This window comes from Haliaeetus albicilla, chromosome 5 (genome assembly GCF_947461875.1).
Source record: "Haliaeetus albicilla chromosome 5, bHalAlb1.1, whole genome shotgun sequence".
Classification (NCBI taxonomy): Eukaryota; Metazoa; Chordata; class Aves; order Accipitriformes; family Accipitridae; genus Haliaeetus; species Haliaeetus albicilla.
The window spans coordinates 6,672,772-6,695,138 of record NC_091487.1 but is presented as its reverse complement, the minus strand read 5'-3'; the positions used below and the strand labels follow the sequence as shown (position 1 = coordinate 6,695,138).

Here is a 22,367-nt window from a genome sequence, read left to right as displayed (position 1 = left end):
GCATTCCTATCTTTAGCACCACACCTATTCACTGCGGTTTTTTTCACTTTTTGCATGCAAGAAGAGATTTCTCTGCCAGTTGGAACAAACTTGGTCAGAATAGATGAACTAAGGGGTGGTTCTTGGCTTAAGAAAATGAGGAAGATGAAGGTCCAGCACCACTGTGCCTGACTTGTGGCGTGCCATTCAGTGCTATCTGTGGCTGCATTGATCTTATGGCAGGGTGGTCCTGCTCCCCTTGGTGCTCAGCTCTGGCCACCTTCCCAGTCCCTTCTGTCCCCACCACCCCAGCTGACTCTTGCTAACCAGCTTTTGCTTTTCCCTCTTTTGCACGCTGGTTTAGTTTTCTACTGCTTTAATACCCTGACCAGCATACCACAGGCCAGGTAAGCATCTCGCTTCTGGCGAGGTCAGGATTGGGGATGCTAGGACTGAGGTCGACCACGAAGTGTCGTGGGAGCTGCACCAGGAGTGAACTAACATGGCTTTCTAGGAAGGTGGTAGTGAAGTTGGAACAACACAGATTTCAACATGTTTTTAACAAGCACTGGCCGGTGCCCATATGTTAGTCTTGTACGTGAAGAGCTGAATGAGGGCAGCTGGCTGCAGCCTTTGAGCCTTCACAAATTAGCACATTTCTGTTAAACACTAACTTGGGCTATAGCAAGGGGAGATTCTTGACCAGATCCTTTTTGACGTGGACCTGCTGCAGCTCCACTAGAGAGCCAGCCTGTGTTTTAAAGCTATGCTTGTCCTGTGTTCCTCATAATCATAGAATCATAGAATCATTTACGTTGGACAAGACCCTTAAGATCATCAAGTCCAACTGCAAACCTAACACTGCCAACTCCACCACTAAACTATGTCCCTAAGCGCCATGTCCATACATCTTTTAAATACCTCCAGGGATGGTGCCTCAACCACTTCCCTGGGCAGCCTGTTCCAACACTTGACAACCCGTTCAGTGAAGAAATGTTTCCTAATATCCAATCTAAACTTCCCCTGGCATAACTTGAGGCCATTTCCGCTCATCCTATCACTCGTTACTTGGGAAAAGAGACCTGTACACACCTCGCCACAACCTCCTCTCAGGTAGCTGTAGAGAGCGATAAGGTCTCCCCCCCTCAGCCTCCTGTTCTCCAGACTAAACAACCCCAGCTCTCTCAGCCATTCCTTGTATCACAGCACTGTTGAGCAAGTCAGGTACATAGGTCTCTCCTGCCACATTTTTAGAAGTATGTTTTAAAAAATACAACAAAATGTGAAGTGTCTTAAATAAACCACAAAGAGCAGAGAGAGACACACACACAAACACACACAAAGCATGCCGCAGGCTGCCTGTCAAAAGGGTACTTGAAATGCTGCTGTGTCCCAGCTGTGCTGAACGTTGCTGCTTCTCACCGGCAGTGCAGGGTGGGCAAGAAGGTCTTGGCCATGCTAGCATACAAGCCTTGTACCTGACAATAGCTCCGTGTGTTCATCCAGAAGAAGGAGACCTGAGGTTGGTTTACTCACTGTTATATAAAACCTCACTGTTTTACTCTAGCTCTGAGAACTCTGCCCATGGTCACAGCTGCTTGTTCCTGGGTAAGAAAACATTGAGGAGGTGGCTCCTGGCCAAGCCTCTATGGGGACATCAGCTCCACAGCTCTTACATGCCTATGCTGGTGTCACACCTCTTAGAGATCCCCTTTCTTTGGGCTGAAGGAGAACTCAGAAGGCAGCAAGACACCGAGGTTTTAGACACTGCAAAACTAACTTTGAGGGTCCAACCCTCCAGCCATGGGTCTGCAATAGTTCTTTCCTTCTTCCTCCCTTGAGATGAGCCTGGATGCTAGGTGAAACGCAATCTTGTTTGCACAAGGACTCTGCAAAGGATGTTGGGACACTTTTTAGCACCCCAATTCAAAAATCACATGGGTTATTCAGTGCAGGATATTCGGCATAAGGGAGACAGCAGTTCACATGTTTTGAAGACCAGTTAAGCCCTGGATACCAGTGACAATGTTAGTCAAAGACAAATTAAAAATTACTCCTTGGGCTCTTTAGTCCCTCGTTGACTTTCCAGCGTACTTACCCTCAGTTTAAGAGTGCCATATTATCTGGCAATGATATGCATGCCACTGATATAACTAATGCATTATATTTTAGAAGGAAAAACATTAAGTCTTGATGAATGACAAGCATTTTAGAAGGCATTGTTCCAACTGGAGTCAGTGGTAGTTTTGATGTTGATTTAATCATCAGATTCATTCAAGTCATTATTTTCCACTCCCTTCCTAATCTCTGGATGAAGTCTTGGTTCAAAGCGAATGCTTTGTGCATAACTTATGAATTGTGAACAATTACCAATTTATAAGTGACAGCCTGATGGGCTGTAATAGCTGACAATAATCACCAGAACCGGAACAGCTCCCATGAATGAGATCCCCCATTCCCACTTCTCTTTCAGCACAGGTGTTTGTTTGCATATCCAGTAGATGCCAGCAGAGACCTGACCACCCAGCACAGCTTTTCAACTAATGATCCTAAGAAAAGCCTCCTTCTTTTAATGAGATCAACCACTCTGCCTTCAGTACTGCTGCATCCCAAATAAAAGCATTGTGACCAACACAGTGCAAGCCCCAAGAGCAGCTTTCTGAAACCTAGTTTCAAAGACGGATTCAGTAGTCATCAAACTCAACATGTGCTGCTCTTTGAAAGGTTTGTCAAAGAGGCTGGAATGAATAGTTTAGAAAGCGCATCAGAAAAGTGGCATTTTGTGCAACACGCTCTCCAGAGCTGCAGAAGCTGCAGCCTGGATGCCTGGTGAGATCAGTCCTGATGCTGGCAGGGCACTTAGTTCAGCGGCAGAGCTGCCTCTTCAGTCTAGCTGCATTTGTATTTTTATATGGTGACTCTGATTATTAATAATAAATGGGTGCACCTCTAGATCTGCTTGCAAAGCATTACACAGCTACAAGGTAGTAACTAAGCACCGGCAAAATAAATTGGTCCCAAATCCTTCAGGAGGAGTAACCTGCAGTGGGATCCAGGCTTGGGTGATCCTATGCCCAACTGTGCTGCACTGCTTTGCTGCTGCAAGCCATGAGCTCGCCAGGACTAGTGGGGTGAGTCCCAGTGACTTCACTGGGGCTGGCTGTGGGAGGGTGAGGCACTATCCATACCATGGCCAGCCCTCTTGCTGTTCCCAATTTGCGAAGGAGCAATGGGTTTCTAATGCTATGCTGCTGGCAGCACACTGCGAGTCTTGAAGCGTCTATGGTCATCCCAGCTGAAGTGCTTGGGGAATAGCTCTGCGTTTCTAGATATTTTTTCCTAGGAAATCACCACTGTCAGAAGCAGGAGGAAAAGTGACATGGAGAGGCAGACTGTAAATCCCTCTCAGTGGCATCAAATGGATGAAATCAAAGTGAAAGTAGTAGAAACCCCAGAGCACAACACCAGGGCCTGCATTAGCCTAGCAGGGCAGTGATGAATGATCTGCTTAGCCAAGAAGTCCCCAGGAGGCTGTGACAGAAGCCAGGAGAGATTTAGCAAGGGGGGCTTAAAGGTGAAGGGAATGCCAACACAGCATGAAAGACCCCCTCCTTGCCAGGCAGCTGTGCCAGAAAGAAGGCAGGTGGTGACACCCTCCAGCATTTCTGTCCCAGGGAGCTGGCAGGGTTGTGCCAAGCAGGTCCCAGGCCAGGCTGGCGTGTCTGCACAGCCCTGCCCTGCTCCTGTCCCCATCACTGTGCGCATCGCCACCCTGTGCTCAGCTCCACACTCCTCAGGGGTGGGTTTTTGGCTGAGCCTTAAACTCAGGCTCTGCTAGCACAAATTGCAATAGCCACAACCAAAGAACAATCTGTGCGTTTTTCTGCAGGGATGATTGTGCTCGTCTTGCCACCCCAACTGGAGGGGCTGTGCTGGTGCTTGCTGCTCAGGCGGCGGTCAAGCCCTGCAGCCTTGCTCGAGCTGTTTGTGCTGGGTGAAACAGCGCACCAACGTGCCCACAGGCTTCTGGGGTGATCACGAAAGGTGAGCTGGATCCAGCTATGATTCATCAGAGGAAGTAAATTCACTCTGAGAGGAGCTGTTTGTTATTTGTGCTATTTCTCGACTTGCTGGCACTGAGCTCCTCCAGATTCAGCTGGTTTTGGAAAGGCAAGCACTGGCAGAAGCCCACAAAACTGATTGGGGAGCAGTTTCCAAATACTTGGGTTCCTTAATTTTATGCATCCATTATTCCTGCCTTTATAAACTATTTTCAACCTTATCTCTTTCATAAAGAGTCAGCTCAGAAACTAATAAACAAGGGAGCATCTAAAGGGATTCATAAACTAGAAAAAGGGTTTTTTAAAGCTTTGCTTTGAAAAGAGGATTTCACCTTTTCTCACCAAGTCTGGCTGAAGGCAGCAGGAATCCCTCCACCTGCTTCTGCCAGCAGTACTGATGCATAGGCTTAACCACTTAGGTTTATGCTCAGAGGCTTAACCAGAGGGTTTCGCTGAAGTGTGCACACTCAGAGCAGATGGAAATTGTCCCCAGGTTTGGGCTGCATGTGGGTGCTGGTCTGGCTCCCAGGTGAGGCTGACAGCTAGCACCAGGCTAGCCCATCCCACCGCAGCAGAGGGCAGCTGGGGAGATGCTGGTGCTGCGGCTGGTGAGGAACAAACCCCTCTGGATGGGTCCTAAAAATTCAAAACTCTCAGGGTCATAGATGTGGACAAAAGCAGTAAGATAAATTTCTCTTAAATCGCTCCTCCAGCAATTCCCTCACAACCACGTAAATGTGATTTGCTTTCCTGACCTAGCAACATACTCTGAACTAATCTCAGCAATAGGGGAAAAAATGCTCTGAGTAACCAGGTCACTTATTTCTCCAGCGAAATCTAATGTGCCACGGCACTTGTGCTTCTCCCTGACCTTTGCCTGTGGCTTCTGTGCTCAGTCTGGTGCATTTTACAGAACATTTGGTAATATACAGTCCCTGAGGTCGTGTCAAGTTTTGAATACAACATCTGAATTGTGGATTCTTTCCAGAAAAATGTAACAACTCAAACAGTGATTGCCCCCTGCTATTAAAGTGGAAAGATTTGCTGTCGAAGCTAGGTCTTGCCTGAGTGCTTCACACTCTGATTTCACAATAAAAAGGGTCTCAGGGAGAGATCACGAGCTGGGTGAAGCACAAGGCTGGGGCTTCCTCACCTCTCCTTGAGCCCAGGCGATGATCTGCACAGAGCTTGGCAAAGTAAAGCTGTGTGAATGTACACAAGCACAAATTGAAGCAGATGGCAAAAGCTCTCAGTACCCCACAGTGCCCAAATCCTAGGTAAAGCCAGGGCACTGTCCCAGCCCGGCTTTTACAGCAGCGTCCTGGAAGCCAAAGGGATGGGTTAGGCAGCAGGAGCATAGCTATGTTTGGCCGTCCCATGTCCTCCAGACTTGCTGCTTTGGTGCCCAGGATAAATCCTTGGTTTAGGGCAGCCCTGCTTGCCATTGCCCAAGTACACAGCGCATGTGTCTTTTACCTCTCCTGCAGACCCACGGCTGAACTGAGAGCATGGGCACATACGCAAATGCTGGAATATGGGCCAGTAAAGAAAGCAGTGGAAAAATGACAATTCAATGACTTACTTATCTTTACAGAGCTGCCCTGGGAACCGGGGAACTCCACCTTAATGTCAGGTTCCTGCAACATGACAACAGAGTGCAAGGAAAGCTGGGTTTTAGCAAGGGGAGCCTGCATGAAACAGGCTCCCACACAAACTCTAGCACTGGGACAAGTCCTGGGTAGTGGGAGGGGACTGTATGGGAGTGGGGCCCTCTATCATTTCAAAAGCCATGGAGATAAGTTCAGATGACCCGTGAAAGTATTTTGAGTTAGTTTGTCTTACATATACATGCATTCGTGTTGCCTGCATGCACACACAGAGTGCACCAACCTGAAGCTCAGGCAGTGCAGAAAGTTGCAGCAAAGCCCACATTGTGACCTTTGGTTCTTTGACTCAAATTATGAGGGATAGAATTAAAATTATCCCTCCTCAACTACGTTGGGGGAAACTTAAATATGAAATTTAGCATCCTGACTGTTCCACAGCCAGAGAACACTAAACTTTTCAGACCACAGTAGAGGTCTGGCAGAGGAAAGCAAGAGGCAGGGTTGATTTTATACTCAGGCCAGCTCTAAAACCGTGAAGTCTGGAAAGTGCCAGCAGATGGTGGTGCTGCCTTTCCCGAGGCTCTGCTGGGGCCCTGCAGCACAGGCTCCGGGCTTTCTCCCTGGCTCACCTGCACACACTCAACAAGCCTGGTTCAAGGCTAAAAATAACAGAAAATGCTCAGAGGTTTCAGGTCAGAGTGCCTCTGAGTAAAACGAACTCTCTTTTTCACATGTGTATATTGCAGGACCCCGAGCAATGGCAAGGAGAGAGCTCACAGGAGAGATGTCTGCAGGATTTGCTGCAGGAGAGGGGATGGGGATGGGGATGGTGCTGGCTCACAGCCTCCCTCCTGCACCCATCAGCCTTCGTGTCACCTTGGCCTTTCCCACCCCACCCAGAAGCACAGCTTGAAGGGCATGTTCACCCCACAGCACAGGCTGGTACAGAAATACCTGGGTGCTTTTATGCAGTTTTATTGCTATGCTAGTCTCTGCATTGAGGGATGAGCCTGTTCCTGGGGTGCTCCAGAGGTGCCAGCCCTGCACAAGGGCAGCAGATCTGGTGATCGGGCTGTGGGAGATCATGACGCTGGCAAAGTGCAATTTTACCCCAGAACATCTGCTTGACCTGTGACATAGGCACTGGCATCGGGGACAGAGCCAGGTCCAGCTGCAACACAGGTTGGAGCAGGACTGGCAGCATCCCCGCTTTGCTTACCCTTTCCCAAGGGTCTCCAGGACGGATGCCAAAGCCTGACAGATCCATCGGTCCTATTGTACCCTGCCTTGGGAGTAAATAAATATTTCTGGACATGAAGTCTGGCAAGCTCCTGCCAACCCAGCATCCTGCGACCCCTTGCCGGTGGCACCAAAGCGGCAGTGCTGCCAGCGGGGCTGGGAGCCCGCTGTCTCCGTCGAGCTGTGCCTGCCCTACTTGCTGAGCTGAGTTTTGCATGCAATACTGTGTCTGCATCAGGCCATCGCCCCAACCTCTTGACTCATCTTTTCCAAGCTGGGTCATCATGCCAAGGATAACAGGTTGAATGTGGGAGATGACACCTGATGCTCGTCGCTCCAGCGGGACTCCCAGTCGCCCCAGCCTTCGGCAATGGGGAAAGCTACCAGGCTGGAGTGGAGTGGAGCACAGCCAAGGCTGGCTCAGCAGGTTTGGTGCCACCGACCCGGGTGGCCCCGTGGCACAATTCCTCCGGGAGTGCCATGCCCCGCAGCTCCCCTGGCACCGGCGTGTCTGGGCAGGTTTGGCCCATCCAGCATGCCCTCCTCATGGCTCTAACTGGAGGGAGCAGCCAGGATTTGGGGCACAGAAGCCCTTTTTCAGGTGAAAACCCAACCAGCCAGGCCATCGGTGGACGTGAGCTCCTGGTGGCATGGGCTCACATAGCACAGCTGTACCAGTCCAGCACAGCACCCACTCCAGTTCTCTCCTCTGGGATAACAAAGGTTGTATCTCAAATTTATGTTCTCAAGCCATAGGTGCTGCTATTTCAGCCCTCAGGAAGGGTTTGCAGGCTGGGAAGCTGGCACATTACCAGGCTTTTTTTCCCCATCAGATATCTTGGTTGAATAAAAAGCCATGCCCTGTCCTTGCTCACATCTCCCACCACCACCCCGTCCCCCACCTGGGGACTGTCCTGTGTCACACACTGGTGTGGCCCAGGAAACCTGCAATCTGCCATTAACCGGAATTTCAGGTCCTCATCGGGTTGTAGGGTTTGGCCGGCTTGTTCACATCCATTTATGGATGCACCCCAGAGCACCCCTGTGCTGGGGACATGGGGATTTATGAAGGGAAGAGCCGCTGAAGCCATTCCCCTTTTGCTTGGGTCCTTTCACTACACAGCCTGGGGATGCTTTCGCGTGGCATCACCAGCCCACCTGGCCACTGGGCGCTGCGATGGCACCACCACCATCCTGCGCTCCCTGCCAGCCCAAATCTGACCAACGCTGGGCCATAAATATGTTCCGTGGTAGGAAACACAGGCCATGGCATGTAAATAGGAGAAAGCTGCGGTGTCTGCCAGCCTGGATGCTGAGTGGGATCACACCAAAGGAAGCCCCAACAAGCCCAGGGACGTGTTAGATGCCCTATCTGTGCTGGCTTACTGGTTATACTGGGGAAAGCCCTGATCAAAGCGGGGAAGTGTATGGGTCTGAGCACAGTGTAGGCACTCCCATCGCTAGAGACAGCGAGGTCTGGGGACAGTGGGTGCTGTGAAGGTCACTCAATGCAAAGAGCATTGGAAAAAGAAGAAAAATAACATAGAGCCTAGATGGAAAGGTGTGTGGGAAAGGCAATGGTGAGCGTGAATAGGCCAAGAGGAGTTTGGGCTACTGCCAAGAAAACATCTCTGGTGCGTCTAGATAGGCTTGCTAGGGGCACGTTGGCCAGCCCAGCCAGCACCGGCTCAGCTCCATCAGCTGGAGAAAGGGAGACGATCCAGTCCCGGGATGCAAAACTGGCGGCTGCCTCAATGCAGGCTCCTAGAAAAGGTGGGAACAGGCATTAGCAACAACGCAGCGGGGAGAAATGAATGGAGTCGCTAACTGGGAGCCATTTCAGAGCCCACAGGTGGGTGACCACGAGGATGCTGCGAGCCAGGAGGGTGGAAGAACCCCCCACCGCCTAAAACCCAGCACGCAGGAAAGCAGCGAACCCACCAGCCAACTCCAGCAATGACTGCAAATACACTCGAAAAAAAGCAACCTGCGGAGGGCCTTTTCTTCAACACCTGTCTCAATCCCCAAATATCCCATTCTCCCCCACCCCCCCAAATAACTCGCGGCTCTGCCATGTACACTCACCGAAATTGTTTTTCTTTATTGCATATTGCCGTCTTAGAAAATGTACAGTCTCATAACATTACACAGCATTTCCCGCTAGCTAAGACTACTAACATCCTTGCACCTAACAGACTACCTTGGTCACTACGAAGCTAATAAGGTCCAAGACATATACTTCAGTTTACAAATTATTATGGAATTTTTTTTTTCCTTTTTGGCATTATTAAAAAAAAAAAACATTTTTAAAATACACACCCAAGAGAAAAAGAGTGGCTACTTACACCAGCACCAATCTAAAAGTAGTTTTTGACAATGGCACATGGAATTACCTGCACACAGCCTTTTTATTTATTTATAGAGATATAATATTTTTTCTTTTTTCTTTTTTTTTTTTTTTGAAAGAAAACAAAGAAATGGCAAACTCAGCCTGAAAACGAGGCTGTTGTAAAACAATTAAAAAAAAAAACAAACCAGGTTTGGAAGGGCAAGAGGAAATCTGCCAGGAAAGGTCCTGATGTGGCACTGGGGTCGCGGAGGCAGGAGCTGGGGATGGGTGCTGGCGGCTGAGCCCTGCACCCAAGGACCCCGGGAGGCGATCACCCTTTCCGACTCCCACCGCCTTTCGAATTAAACACATGTGACCAACCATTCCTTAAACCATCAGAGGCCAGACTTTTTTTTTTTAACCTTTTTTTTTTCTTCTTTTTTTTTATATTTTAAATTCCCCCCAAAGTCCATTCCCTCAATCGTATCAGCCCCATTTTTTCAGCCATAAATAAAAAATATAAATAGAGGCACTTTAGTTAAGGAATAGTATTATCATTACCTTTTGTCTTTATTTCCCCCTCCTTCTTAAAGCAAAGTGCTTAACTCCACCTTTGAACATAATCTGCAGGTTTTGCAGCTGCTTGGATACGAGGTGCTGGACTTTTTTTTGCGCTTACCTGCTTTATTTATTACTGCTTTAAATGCTACTCAGAAAGTCTTTTTTTTTTTCTTTTCTTTTTCTTTTTTTTTTTTAATCTACAGTGCGTCAAAAGTTGCAATGAAGAAAAGAACTAGATGGTAAAACCACAGTTCTTGACAGCTCTGGTTAGAGAGAGATTTCACAGCTTTCACTCAGCACACAGACCCCGCGGCCTTCAGGTGCTTAGAACCATATTTTTTTATACAAATTAGTTTAAACAGCACTTTTGCTATACAGTACATATAGTTAACTGACATCCCATACCCCACCAGTAATACCGATTATCTGACAAAAAAAAAAACCAAACCAACCTTATTTCAAATAGTGTTAATATCTAGTGCAACAGGGACAAACTCATCTCTCCACAGGAAAAAGAACAAACAAACAAAAAAAAAGGATCACAAAAGTATTGGTGGTATAAAAAGGTTTTGTTTTGTTTTCTTAAAAAACACACCACAAATAAATAAAAGTAAAAAGTAACAGTCCTCTATATACTCAGCATAATTTAAGAATAGAAATGTTAATATGTTAATGGTGGTTACTTTTTATTCTCCAATTCTCAATTTTCTAAACCTTTAAATTATTACTCCCTGAGAGCTTTGAATTATTTTTATTTATTTTTTTTGTCTTTTTTTGGACTGACATTTGACAGGTAGTTCTGCTTACAAATTTGCAATGACAATGAACAGCAAACCAGTTGAAAAAGGACCTGGCTAAGAGATGAGCATTTCTTGGCATCGCTGCTTCTGTGTGTCCGATAAAGAAAAGAGAAAAGAAGGCGGGTGAAAGCCGGCCAGTTTTGCACCAGCCCCTTTGTATATCAGAGACCTTAGGTCCTGACCACCTTTACAGAGGATACAGTTTGTCCCATTGAACAGAAAGCAAGAATAAAAATTACAACACAAAAGTTTACGCGCTTCGTCTCCTCCGAGAACCGACCTTTCCCACTGTGTTGGGCCAGCAAACGTTATAAAAGTATAAATACATCTGTGTGGCGTTAGAGCGATAAGCACTTTGGGTTAAACTTTTTCCTTTAGCAAGGTGGCGGCAAGAGGAAAAAGAGCGTTTCCCAAGGACGACGGGAAAAGCATCGCCGGGAGTGCCCATGGCGCCAAGCTCGGGAACCAGCGCGAAAGCACAGATCTGCGAGTTTTTTGGAATAACCACAACGAGAAAAAAAACAACCAACGGATTAAAGTTCAGTCAACTTTGTTTTTTTCTTTTCTTCTTTAAACCGCTCGGCTTGTGTGCAAGGCGTCCCCTGCAAACGGCCCGGGGGGGTCCGAGCAGGAGAGTGGTGGGGAGCGGCTTCCCATTGCCTTTGGGGACCATGGGGACCGCCGGCATCTCTGGGTTGGGTCCTCTCTTGCTCCGCGGACGCAGCATTGTGCTTGTGCATGGGGAGAACTACTTTTCGGAGTGGGTCAGAGGGGAAGAGGCAGCGCTGGCACCCATCAAGGTGGGCTGCCCACACACCTCCATCCGCGCCCCCGACCCGACTATATACACGGTATATACACACACACACACTCGCCCGCGGGGAGAAAGAGCGTGCCACTGTTTCACTTTGAATCACAAGGCAGTATAGCGGGAATAAAAAACCCCCCCTAGCCACTTCAAAAAGACTAACCCGCGTGTTTTTTTTGTCGGGTTTTGTGGTGGTGGTTGTTTGTTTTTCAGAAGTTGAGCTTGGTGACGGGCCGCTCACGGCTGCTGTCGGCCAGCTGGTTGGCGATGCGCTTGCGGTTGCGCTTCAGTTTGGAGAGGTCCTTGTCGAAGACTTCACCTGAGCGCAGGGCCGAGACGAGGTCGTCGAACTCACCGCCTTCCTCCCCGCTCTCCTTCGCCTTCCTCGCCTTGCGCTCCCGCTCCCTCTGCTCCTTCAGCTACGTGCCGTGGCGCGGGGGGGAAAGGAGACATCTCACTCTCATGCAGGTGGTTGTGGGGCTGCCCAACACACGTGTGGTGACCCCCAAACTCATGAAACAAGAGCGGTTTCCCACCCTAGTGCTTAGCATGCGAGAGCTGGTCAGGATTATTGACACCACCCACGGGCTGAGGTCCACAGCCAGCTCTGCTGCATGTTTCAGCTCCACGATCTCCAACCCAAGGTCATTCGTTAATTAAGCAATCAACAGTGAAAAGCCAGTGGGTCTAAGAGCACAGAAGCTCGTTGCCCAGTCTTCAGTGCTCCCCGTGCCACCATGGCCACTACGGGCATGGTTGCCATCCCTGGGTGCCCCTGGGGTGCTGACGGACTCGCCAGCGCCCGCTCACCTGCGCCTCCATGCGTGCCCGGCGCTCCTCCTCCTCCTTCCTCCTCCTCATGTTCTCGTTCTCCTGCTTGGCCTCGGTCACGGCTTGAAGGAACTGGTCGAAGATGCCGAAGAACTCGTCAGGCTGCATTTTGTCCATGTCTTCTCCAAAGTGCTTCACAGCCTTGGAAAACTGGGAAAGAGAAGACAGGGGTCTGTCAGTCTCAGAGATACCCACTGTGCCAGCAAAACCCCCCGTGGGAAGCCTTCAACCTGATGGAGCGGAGAGAAACACTTCCAGTGGCCACAGCGGAGAGCAGGGCTTTGCCTCATCAAGCCTTGACTTAAACATGAAATAAATCATCTGATGTTTTACCTGCTGCCCTGTAAGAGCCAACCTGGATCACTCCCGAGCCCCCTCTTCCCTTCTCGCCTCTGGCTCTGCTGAGCTCCCCCCTGCCCCAGCTCGACTTTATTAACTAAGCAGCAGTAAAAACAAGGAAGCAAAATATTGTGGGACCGAAGACTGAAGACATAAAACTAATAGTAAACACGGCAGGGGAAGGGAAACTCGCACTTTTAAGTTTTTCTTTGAAGTATTTTTGGGGTATTATTTATCATTGCCACATGCTCTGCTATTGAAACCAAATGTGTTGGTGAAACTTCTAAAAGACATTTCTGCCCGGGCTCAGGCACAGCCCAGAGTAGGGAAATAGGGAGTTTTCCGGCCTTTCGTGCTGTTTGCACACCATTAATGTAAGGGAGTCGAATGAGGCCGTAGCAAAGGTCAGGACAGGACATCCACGATCTGCCAATGCATCTCAGTCCCCAAGGAGCCTGTGGGTCGTCCTTGGGACTGACATCCTTTGTTCTCACTTTCAGTTTGAAGGAGAGTCTTTGTGCACAGTAAGTTTGTTAAAATTGTGATGGCGCGTTCTGAAGATAAGCACGCTTAAAAGAAAAGAAAAACAAAATCAAAGCACAAACAGATTTATTAGTTGCTTTGATTTTGCTGGGTAGACTGAGAGGAACATTTTTAAAGCCTGCCTGTATGATTTAGTTTTATTTGCAGGGGTGCCCCAGGCTCTTCAAAAGACATTTAGGGCATTTTTATTTCTTTGTTTACTTAAGAGACTTAGCACTTCAAGACGGGAATTCCTTCAAGGGAGGAATCTGAGAGGTGCCACTATATAAGTCAAAATAATTGAGGTTATTCTTATTGATTTTCATCAAGATATTAAATTCTCTGCCATGTTACAGAGATTCTGGTAGGGGGGGAAAGGCTGAAAATGTTATTCTCACAGGATTTAAAGTTTATAAAACAGTGATGTTTCTGCTTTCCTAAAAGAAAGTAGTAACATCATGTGAATCTGGACCTGTGTTTAAAAAGCAAAGAGCTGGTGCACTTTGCACAACCCATCCTATCCAATAACCATGGGAAGAAGAGCTGCACATTGCTTCAGAGTAGACTTCGATGGGTGCTGGGGACCATGACCAGACCTTCTCCTCCAGATCCAGCCAAGTCAGCAGAAGATGATAGTTTGCAGAGCATTTGTCATCGTCTCCACAGTCCTAACTTACTGCAGGGAAGATTTACTAGGTTAGTGTTAACAGTTTAAACGGGTGGCCTGGGTTAGCCATGGCCTCAGGAAGGCAATGGTCTGAAAGATGGTGCCAATTGGACATTGGTACAAGCAGGGAGAAGGAGGCGGTGACACTTGGTAACTTCTGTCTTTGGAGAGATAGCTCATGCAGTGGACAGTGATGGGACCTCTAAAACGGCCTGTGCTGGACTATCTCCCTGCCACTTCAATCAAGATGAAGGCCGGGCCAGGGAGGAGATACTGAAAGACTGTTCTTGGAGGAAATGGAAACCACCTGCATGCCCCTTGCTGAAAGAGGAGAAGCAAAAGGTGCTTAGGAATCACCGATGTCAGCCAACGGCCACCCCTTTGCTGTGATTTACACCAGGCTGGTAGGGAGAAAAGGACAACATGGCAAGAGGTCCTTGCACATGGCTGCAAAGCACTCACCAAGGCATTACTCTGGGGAAGGCGAACCTTTTAAGTAGCTTCTCTAACCAGGTCTGAAGCTGGCCTCAATTCATGTCACTGAGCTCCTCTCCCTCTTCTCTGGAGAGAATAGCTGGGCAGGTCTCGGACCAAAGTTACGCGTTGGATGTTATTTTGCCCTGTAGAAGTGGGGTCACTCGGGCAGCCTGGGTTGTCTCTGATATCAACCTCTGGGTGACCTCATGTCCAGCCTGAAGACCTGGTTGCATTTTTAACACCTTTTCCATCAACAGCAGACAGAACAGCCTGCTTTCTTGCCACCTTCAGCTTTCATTGGCCAAGAAGCCCCAGCTTCCCAAGACTGGGATATTTCCATTTTAAGACACTGAAAACAAAGTAAGCACTCTAGGCTGGAGTGAAAGCTCTTCATCAAAACTCAGATCCTCACAAATGACCTATCATCTCCTCCCCTGATGGACACAACTCTCCCATGGCTAGCGCCTGCCTTGCATTTCCAAAAGATAGACGCATCTCATGGCTTTCTACAGCACACCTTGCGTCCCAGAAGCAATCTGTTGGCCTGACCTGCAAACCCCTGGCATGTTGGGTTGTGGAGCAGGAAAAAGGCCCTGGGGACAGACAGGGACATACCCAGCCCCCCACTCCAAACAAACCGTGAATAGCAGCCCAGCCCCTTTCTCATGTCAGGGTCTCAGCAAGACACTCGCATGGTCTTGTGGGAGAGGTATCTGAGATGTTAACATGCAGCATGTGCTCTGGCAAGGCCAGGACCATCCCTCCCCTCTTGGCTGGAGGAAAGGCTGAAACACTACCCAGATCTCAAGGACATTAGTGACCTTACCAGCTCTTTCGCTTCCATCAGAAGATCTTCGACATCCGAAAAGCTGAAGCTGGCTAATGTGATGAACTGGCTGACGACAGACACAAACTTGTCGCCTGTTTGCTGAACCTGAGACTTCTGGAAGTCCAGCTCCTTTGGGGAAAAGAAATGTACATCTGGTCAGGCCTTGGCTGACGAGGGACATAAATACCATCGGCCTTCGGTAGTGCCATTGGGTGCGTGCCTGCATCAGTGCCACGGGTCCTGGCTGCACCGCCACCGCTGCTCCCTCCTGCCACGCGCAAGACCACAGATTACCCCGTTTTACAATATCATGCCTGCAGTGTGCTTTTAAGGCCAAATCCTGCAGAGGAGCTCATGGAAGCAGCATAATTTAGCAAGACAGTGAGTCCTTCGGGATACCTCCTCCATTTCATCACCGCTCCAGCTGGGCTGCAGAAGTGCTCCCCAGCCCGAGCCCCAACCCTCTGCAGTTTTACAGCCAAAGGGAGACCCCTTGGCTCATCACAGGTCCTCCACAGGCATCATCACTAGACTTAGTCAGCCTCCCTTGGCGTATTAGGATCATAGAATCATAGAACGGATATAAACCACACACGTGCCTAACCACACACGGCAACTTTGGTGCCAAAACAGCCCTAAGAGGACAGGCGCACGTGCGGGGCAGGAAGGAAAGACAAACAGATCTCCAGGATGTGAGATAAAAGCAGCTTCGCTGGGAGCTCCCTCGCCTGCCTCCCTAAGGAGGGATGCCGTGGTGCTTGGAGCCAGGCTGGACTATATTTGATTTAAATAATACTTACAGTCTCCACTGCTCTCAGGCCGCTCCTCAGAGTGTTTATTTCTTTCTCCAGCTCGGTCATGCTGTTGGAAATGGCAGGATGTTAATTTTCAGCCTTCCCCAGCAAATCCTACAGCTCTCCGACCAACTTGACCGTGTTTTTCCACTGAAAAGACCCCGGCACTGCACACATTGCCTACTGTTTGCAGAGCAGCATGTCTTGAGCAGCAAATCGGGCTGACAGCCTCTAAGCTAGGACAGCTGCCTATCTCAAAGTGGCTGCAGTTGCTTGTTTTAAAGCAAAGCACTTTTCTGTATTTTTAAAGGGGACTGTGCAGGCTTAGCAAGCTCAGCAGCCTCCAGACCTCTGCAAGCAAAAGGAGAGCTCAGGAGAGGGCTTTGCTGGGCACAGATTTCCCTTCCCCTCTTGAGGGCCAGCAGAAGAAAGGCTTGTTGTCCCAGTGCACAGCAGTTTTTCAGGGTGCCGTGGTTAGGTGAATGCCATGCAAAGCATCCTTCCTAGCAGTGAGGCTTTCATAAAGGGAGACAACCCAAATATAGAAAATAAAAATAAATCATCCCATCTGGCGCTGACTTTGTTTACACAAGGCTCACGCCCCCGATGAGCTTCGAGTTCAAGTGCTTAAAGTGCTTACGGGTTTCTACCACTACATCTGAGGGGAAGCTTTCTCACAAAGCCTCGATGACCGCAGGCTTGACGTCTTTCCAGGGGTGTCTGTCCTAGGGCTGGGGTCCCTGGAAACGCTGACGTCGGGTCACGGGGCAAGCGTTCCTGGCAGGTTTAGTCTGGGAAAATGCAGTTTTGGGAGCCCTGTGCTCCAGCAGTTCATTACTAGTGGTGGGATTGACAGAGGCAGCAATTTTGCTTCACAGCTGCAGGGCTGGGGGGAATTTAGGGTTTTCCAGAGCTTTAGAAATTTTTTTTTGGTTTCACTCTAGATTGGACCAAACCCAAATATTACATACGGTGTCCAGTTTAGAGCAAAATGATAACATTTTTGGGGGAAAAAAACCCTTCTACGCAGACATTTTCTTTCCCATACGTGTATCTGTACAACAGCTGCAGATACATGAGCATGAGAAAGCCGGAGCCTCCAGTGGCGAGGAGCATGCCCTGCTTAACCATGTTCTCAGCCGATGCCTATGAGCACAGCCGCCACACACTCCTCCTCGCACGCCAAGATTTGTCCTGTTGCTTTGTTTAATCCCCATGGCTGACTATTTTACATTTTAAATGTGACGATGCTTGCTTTGCACATTACAGCTCTTCCTTGGGGAGGCCGCTATCGCTACAAACGCACTTTGAAACTTGAAAGACCCTTGAGCCGCCATAAACTCTGTGCGTATTTGCCACCCCCTCTCTAAAAAGCTGCAGTTTCAAGCCCGTTTCATGTCCATGTCCAAACGCATGCTGACTGCAGAAACGTGTGATCTTTGCTGCTCAGGTCCCCAAAGCAGCAAAGCCCGTAAGCTCCCGGTGAACTTTAAAACCGAAACAGAGCCTCATTGATTTCAGAGGGACTTCAGCACATACTTGAGGGCTTTGCAGAGCAACAGCAGATTCCTCCTGCACTTAAAAGTTCAGCGTGTGTTCAAGGGCTTTGCTAAACGGGGGCCTCTGCCTGCAAAGAGACAGCGGCAGCCTGCTCCGAACAGGTCACCAGGAGGCAAGCAGGGTTTAAAAGCTCCTCGCAAACACCAGAAGCTCCATGTTGGTGGTGAAACGAGGGCCAGGCAGGACCCGGAGGCAGGTGAGCCCCTCGCACCGCTGCCTGGTCCTGCCCGCGCTTGCAGGCAAAGCCTCCCTGCCACACGCAGATAAACAGCTGCCCTTTATCTGCAGCCACACCGCAACCGCTTCCTCCCGGATTACTTAACGTACCATTAGAAATTAATTAAATGCTTCTGCGGTGAGATAACAACAGGAAACGGCTGCTCCAAGCAGCTCCCCTCCCTCTCGGTCGGAGGCTCGCAGCCCTTTGCTGCAAGGGCTGAGATTTAAAGCCACCAGCTGATGTTTGCTCCTGCCTTTGGGGCTGCTCTCAGGCCAGCGTGGCCGCAGCACAGGGCCCAGCCCAGCGGTCAGGATCCGGCCAGGAGTGCGAGCAGGGGAGGGCGACACGGAAAGGCAGGCTGAAGCGAGGGGAGAGGCGCTTCCAGCATTCCTTAAGCACCACCTAAATCCCTGCTTACTTGACTTTGGCTGCCTGTGGGATGTCTCGCAGCTCCTCGTGCAGGCGGAGGACTTTGGGATATTTCTTTTCAACGATAGTGATGAGATAGTGCAGAAGGGTGATGTTCCTAGGAGAGAGGAGCGGCGAGGTCAGTGTGGTGGCACCATGGGGAGACGAGAGCTCAGTCGAAACCCCTGCTTAAATCCCAACCCTAGTAATGAATTGTTTTGGGATTTCTGCAAGGATGCTACTCGCTGCCTGTCTGGGGACACGGGATGGGTCTGTCCCAGTGCAGAGCAGCCTGGTCCCTGCAAGCAAGTGCCCTCCACAGGAGGGACCCAGGGGAGGTGACTTGAGCATCACTGTTCCCGTCCTCCATTGTCTTTACTGATGGATGAGACCAGGCAGGTTTGAGACCTGACCCAGCTCCTCTCACTCTGTGCACGGAGCTCGGTGGGGAAGAGCAAACCAGGCGATGGCTGTGGCAGCTCAGGGGGGCTGCAGAGGGGGTTCCCATGGAGAGGAGCTGCTGGGACCCCTCCTCTGGCCACTGCGCCACAGCATGGTGGCTCTTGGCTTCTCAAAGGGGGAAAAAAGCATCTGGACGATGATCCTCCTAATCAGCCTTGGCCGCTGTTTTGCCAGCCCAGGAAGGAAAGCCCCCATCAATCCCCCTGCTGATCTGCAGCTTGGCTTCCCTCGAAATCTGTCCTGCTCAAAAAATGGATGCTTGCAGTATCAGATGCACCAGATGGGGCAGCAGGAGGGAGGGGACTGCTCCCACCTACCCACATCCCAGAGGCAACGCTAATGGCCCCTCCATTCTCCCAACAACCCTGGGGCCCATGGACACTACCAAGGGCAAGGGCAGGGGCTGCTCACTTGTCAATGCTGGACTTGGTGTCCGCGATCTTGTTGAGGCTGGAGATCTTAAACCCGAAGGCGTTGCCCCTCTGGCCCTTGTTCATGTAGTTCCCGAAGGCCAGGACCACCTCTAAGAGCTGCTGGAGGCTGCTGCTCTGCAGCACTGCCTTGGAGCCGGCACGGATGGCTGAAAGCAGAGAGGTATGGGACATTACCCCCTGCCACGACAGCACACCAGTCCCCTTTTCTTGCAGCAACCCCCTCAGTGCCCCCATGACCAAAGAGTGACCACCAAGTCCCTCCTTTCCCCTGTGTCACTGCAACCTCCACGCAGACCAGGCTCGCCCTGGCACGGAGGGATGCTCCTCCTGTGAGCGCTCCTTGTGCCGGCACAGAGCCCCCTTAGCAGGTCTGGTCACTTGCCTTCCACCTTGGGTTTGACTTCTGCAACTCTCTCTGCAAACTTCTTCTTGAAGTAGAGGGACTGCAGCCTTTGCTGATAATGGTTTATCCTGGAAAAAAAATAGAGGTGCAGGTTGAGCTTTGCTTCCTCCAGGAAGAGGTCTTGCTCTGCTGCTCACAGCTGTGCTTACAAAGCACGTTTGAACCACAGCGATTAAAAAATAATGACCGCATTTCTCCCTGAAACTATGCTGAGGTGGTAAAAAATGACAACTGAAGCTACAGCTGTCCTGCAGTGGATCCAGGTGGGCTCTTAAGCACATGCTTAAGCCTATCCTTAATTCAGCATGTTCAACAAGTGCACTTTTACACCCTATTGCTATGAACAAACAGTTCTTTTACAACCACTCCTTAACAAAGATGCTAATGAGGTCTGGTTTCCCAATGGCTTTGTGATGAGCTGCAGCTGGACACAGGCACACCAACTACCAGCACTAACAAAACTGGACCTTCAGATCCTCAAAATGATGGCCTGGGAAGCCACCAACACAGCCCAATCCAGCCCTTTCGTGGGCAAGTTAGGGATGGCTCTGCTCCTGTCAGTTGTATTTAGGCTAAACACGATCTCACTTGTACGCAAATGGCAGTCTGATTTGAGTCATTTGGACCAAGGACCCATGGGAGACAGACAAGGCCATGGGCTACGCTGTCGTTGTGCTAATCAGAGGTGACAGAGACATCACACTCAGTTACAGACCACAGGGCAAATTAAAAAGCTGTGCCAGAAATCAAGGAAAATATTTGCATCGGCACATTGTGCTTTCCAAAAGATTAAGGCATGGGAGCAACACTTGGGCAAGAGACTGTGAAGAAGAAAGGTGACTTGTGATAGGAAAGCTAATTCTGAGCATCTTCCAGCCCCGAGGGCTCAGGTCTGAACTTCACAGCTCTGTGCTGCCTGTCTTTGACACTCAGCAACTACACGGTGCAGCGCCCCGGTGTTCCTTGGCGCATTTCTCAGGGAGGACAGGAGTGTTTCTATTTTTGATCTCCCAGTACAATCTCAGATGTAAAACTCACTGACTTTGCAAACAAGTAACTTGCTTGAAGTTCAGCTAAGAAATGCAAAGAGCTCAATACTCAGTTGGATTTAAATAAGGAGCTTCAAGATTTTAAACCAGCACCTCTAGAGGATGTGCATGCAAAAGATAAGGTTATTCATCCCTGAAGACTTCTAAGTCTTAAACGATTGCTACCAGGAGCAGGAAGAAATGACATTTGCTTTCCGTCTCATATACTCTCAGGAGCCCCAGGGACAAGTCATTCCTGAGGTGAAGAGTAGGACTCATCTACACAGCAGGGCAAAATTTACATACATCAGTCTTCAGTATTCATAAGGATATGTTCCTGGGAAAGGGAAAGGAGCACTGTGTTACCATTCAAACAGCACTTCCCACCTGGGCCATGATGCAGATGATGCAGTCTTTTGCAGAGTTGTGCCAGACTGAGCTTTTCTCCCCCGAATGAGAGGGGAAATGTGTCGGGACATGACCTGGGAAGCCAACTCCTCTCTCCAGACAGTCCATATCCCCAAACCTCCCCCCTGCTCTGTTCAGCTGCTGCTTGTCTGGGACACGCAACCCTGATTTTAGGAGCACAGCATCTTGAGCAATCCTTATGGGTGGGAGCACCTTGCTTGCCCTCCTGTCCGTTTAGCCCACTCATTTCTTGATGTAAAAAACAGTAAGCAGGGCTTATTTCCCAACCAGGCTCCATGAAACAGCCACCTCGTGACCAGCCTGTGCAGCCACTGGCCAAAACCCGTGTCTCCTGGGCCACCAACCTGCTCATTTCGAAGAGGAACCGGTCAGCCTTGGCCATGCGGTCCAGCTCGTGCTTATGCTCTTCCAGCAGGTCAATGTCACCCTTTTCAGGAACAAACTTCAGGAGCTAAACAAGGGAAAGCACACTGGTGGACATGAGGTCCATGCAGTTTTTCAGGAGCAAAATGGTGATTTATTTACTTGAATCTACTACCTGTTCAGCATGTACAGACAGCGACCCCAAGGCACCTGTGAAATAAGTGTTATCGCTGTCCCTGTGACCTTCCTCCCATTACTCCATCAAATTAGTGCCTCTTGCTTCTGCCCTGCCATCACTCTGGTTTTACAACAGATGTACTATGTCTGCTCCAAGGAGGTTTCGACATCAGCTCTGCCAGAGACGTCAGGGACTCTCATTTGCTGCAATCTACCTATTTGCAGATGGAAATTTTGTGCAATGAATCCTCCCATGTCTCTGCTGAAAGCGCAATTACCAGCTCAGCTTTAAGGACAGGTGAATAATATGCTTCCAAAGGGATTCAGAGGCTGTAAGAAATGGGATTCCCTTTTTGAGGACTGTACAAACGCTGAACAAGCTTTCAAAAATAAACGTCCACCAAGCACGAACTTCAAGCCGCAACCACAAAATGGGCAACTGGCCCAGCCTCGGGGTCCCAGGGCAGACCCGGGTACAGGCACGGCGTGTGGAGGCCATGCTGCTCCTGGTGCTGATACTACGACCGAGCTGCTTTCCTGCTGCTCCAGCCCACTTGGGTGGTTTTTCAACATGCAGTTGGTAAATAATTTGGGGCCCTGACACACTTCTTGAAGCTGCAGTTTGGTCCCAAGCGCCTTGCACAGCGTGGTCTCAGCATGAGGCAACCACGGAGGAGCATGAGACATGTTGCCCACCTGCTCCAGCATGTCTTTTGGGAGGTCCTCCTGCTCGTCCATCGTCAAAATCGCTCGTTTGATCTCCTCATTCGAGAGTTTCAGCCTGGAAGGTGGAGGGGAAGAAGAGTTATTCCCAGCCCAGCCAACAGGCAAGGTTCAGGAGCATTTCCTTACACATCCATGCAACATGAACCGCTTAAGTCCCGGCCAGCAGCAGCATCACAAATAACACTATACAGCGTGTTATGAAGAAGGATGTGTGAGAAATGTGGTAGGACCGTGCTCTGCCAAGGCACAGCACAGAGCAGCCCTGGCCCCGCTGCCAACCGGGGGTCAAACCCCACCGGCAAATTCCCTCTCCC

General features: G+C 49.8%; 1 protein-coding gene across 6 annotated transcripts in view; it reads right to left on the bottom strand.

Annotated features, from left to right (window-relative positions):
• Window positions 1–8,962: 8,962 nt before the first annotated feature.
• Window positions 8,963–22,367, bottom strand: part of DAAM1 (dishevelled associated activator of morphogenesis 1) — a 98,276-nt gene continuing 84,871 nt past the window's right edge. For all 6 annotated transcript variants that reach the window (XM_069783181.1, XM_069783186.1, XM_069783185.1 and 3 more), the window contains 9 exons: window positions 22,024–22,108; window positions 21,132–21,238; window positions 19,310–19,398; window positions 18,905–19,073; window positions 18,042–18,149; window positions 15,850–15,910; window positions 15,047–15,178; window positions 12,195–12,365; window positions 8,963–11,803 (listed from right to left, as the gene is read on the bottom strand). In XM_069783181.1, coding sequence (XP_069639282.1) covers window positions 11,594–11,803; window positions 12,195–12,365; window positions 15,047–15,178; window positions 15,850–15,910; window positions 18,042–18,149; window positions 18,905–19,073; window positions 19,310–19,398; window positions 21,132–21,238; window positions 22,024–22,108 — 1,132 coding nt within the window. In that variant the 3' untranslated portion in view covers window positions 8,963–11,593. The remainder of the gene's footprint in view (window positions 11,804–12,194; window positions 12,366–15,046; window positions 15,179–15,849; window positions 15,911–18,041; window positions 18,150–18,904; window positions 19,074–19,309; window positions 19,399–21,131; window positions 21,239–22,023; window positions 22,109–22,367) is intronic.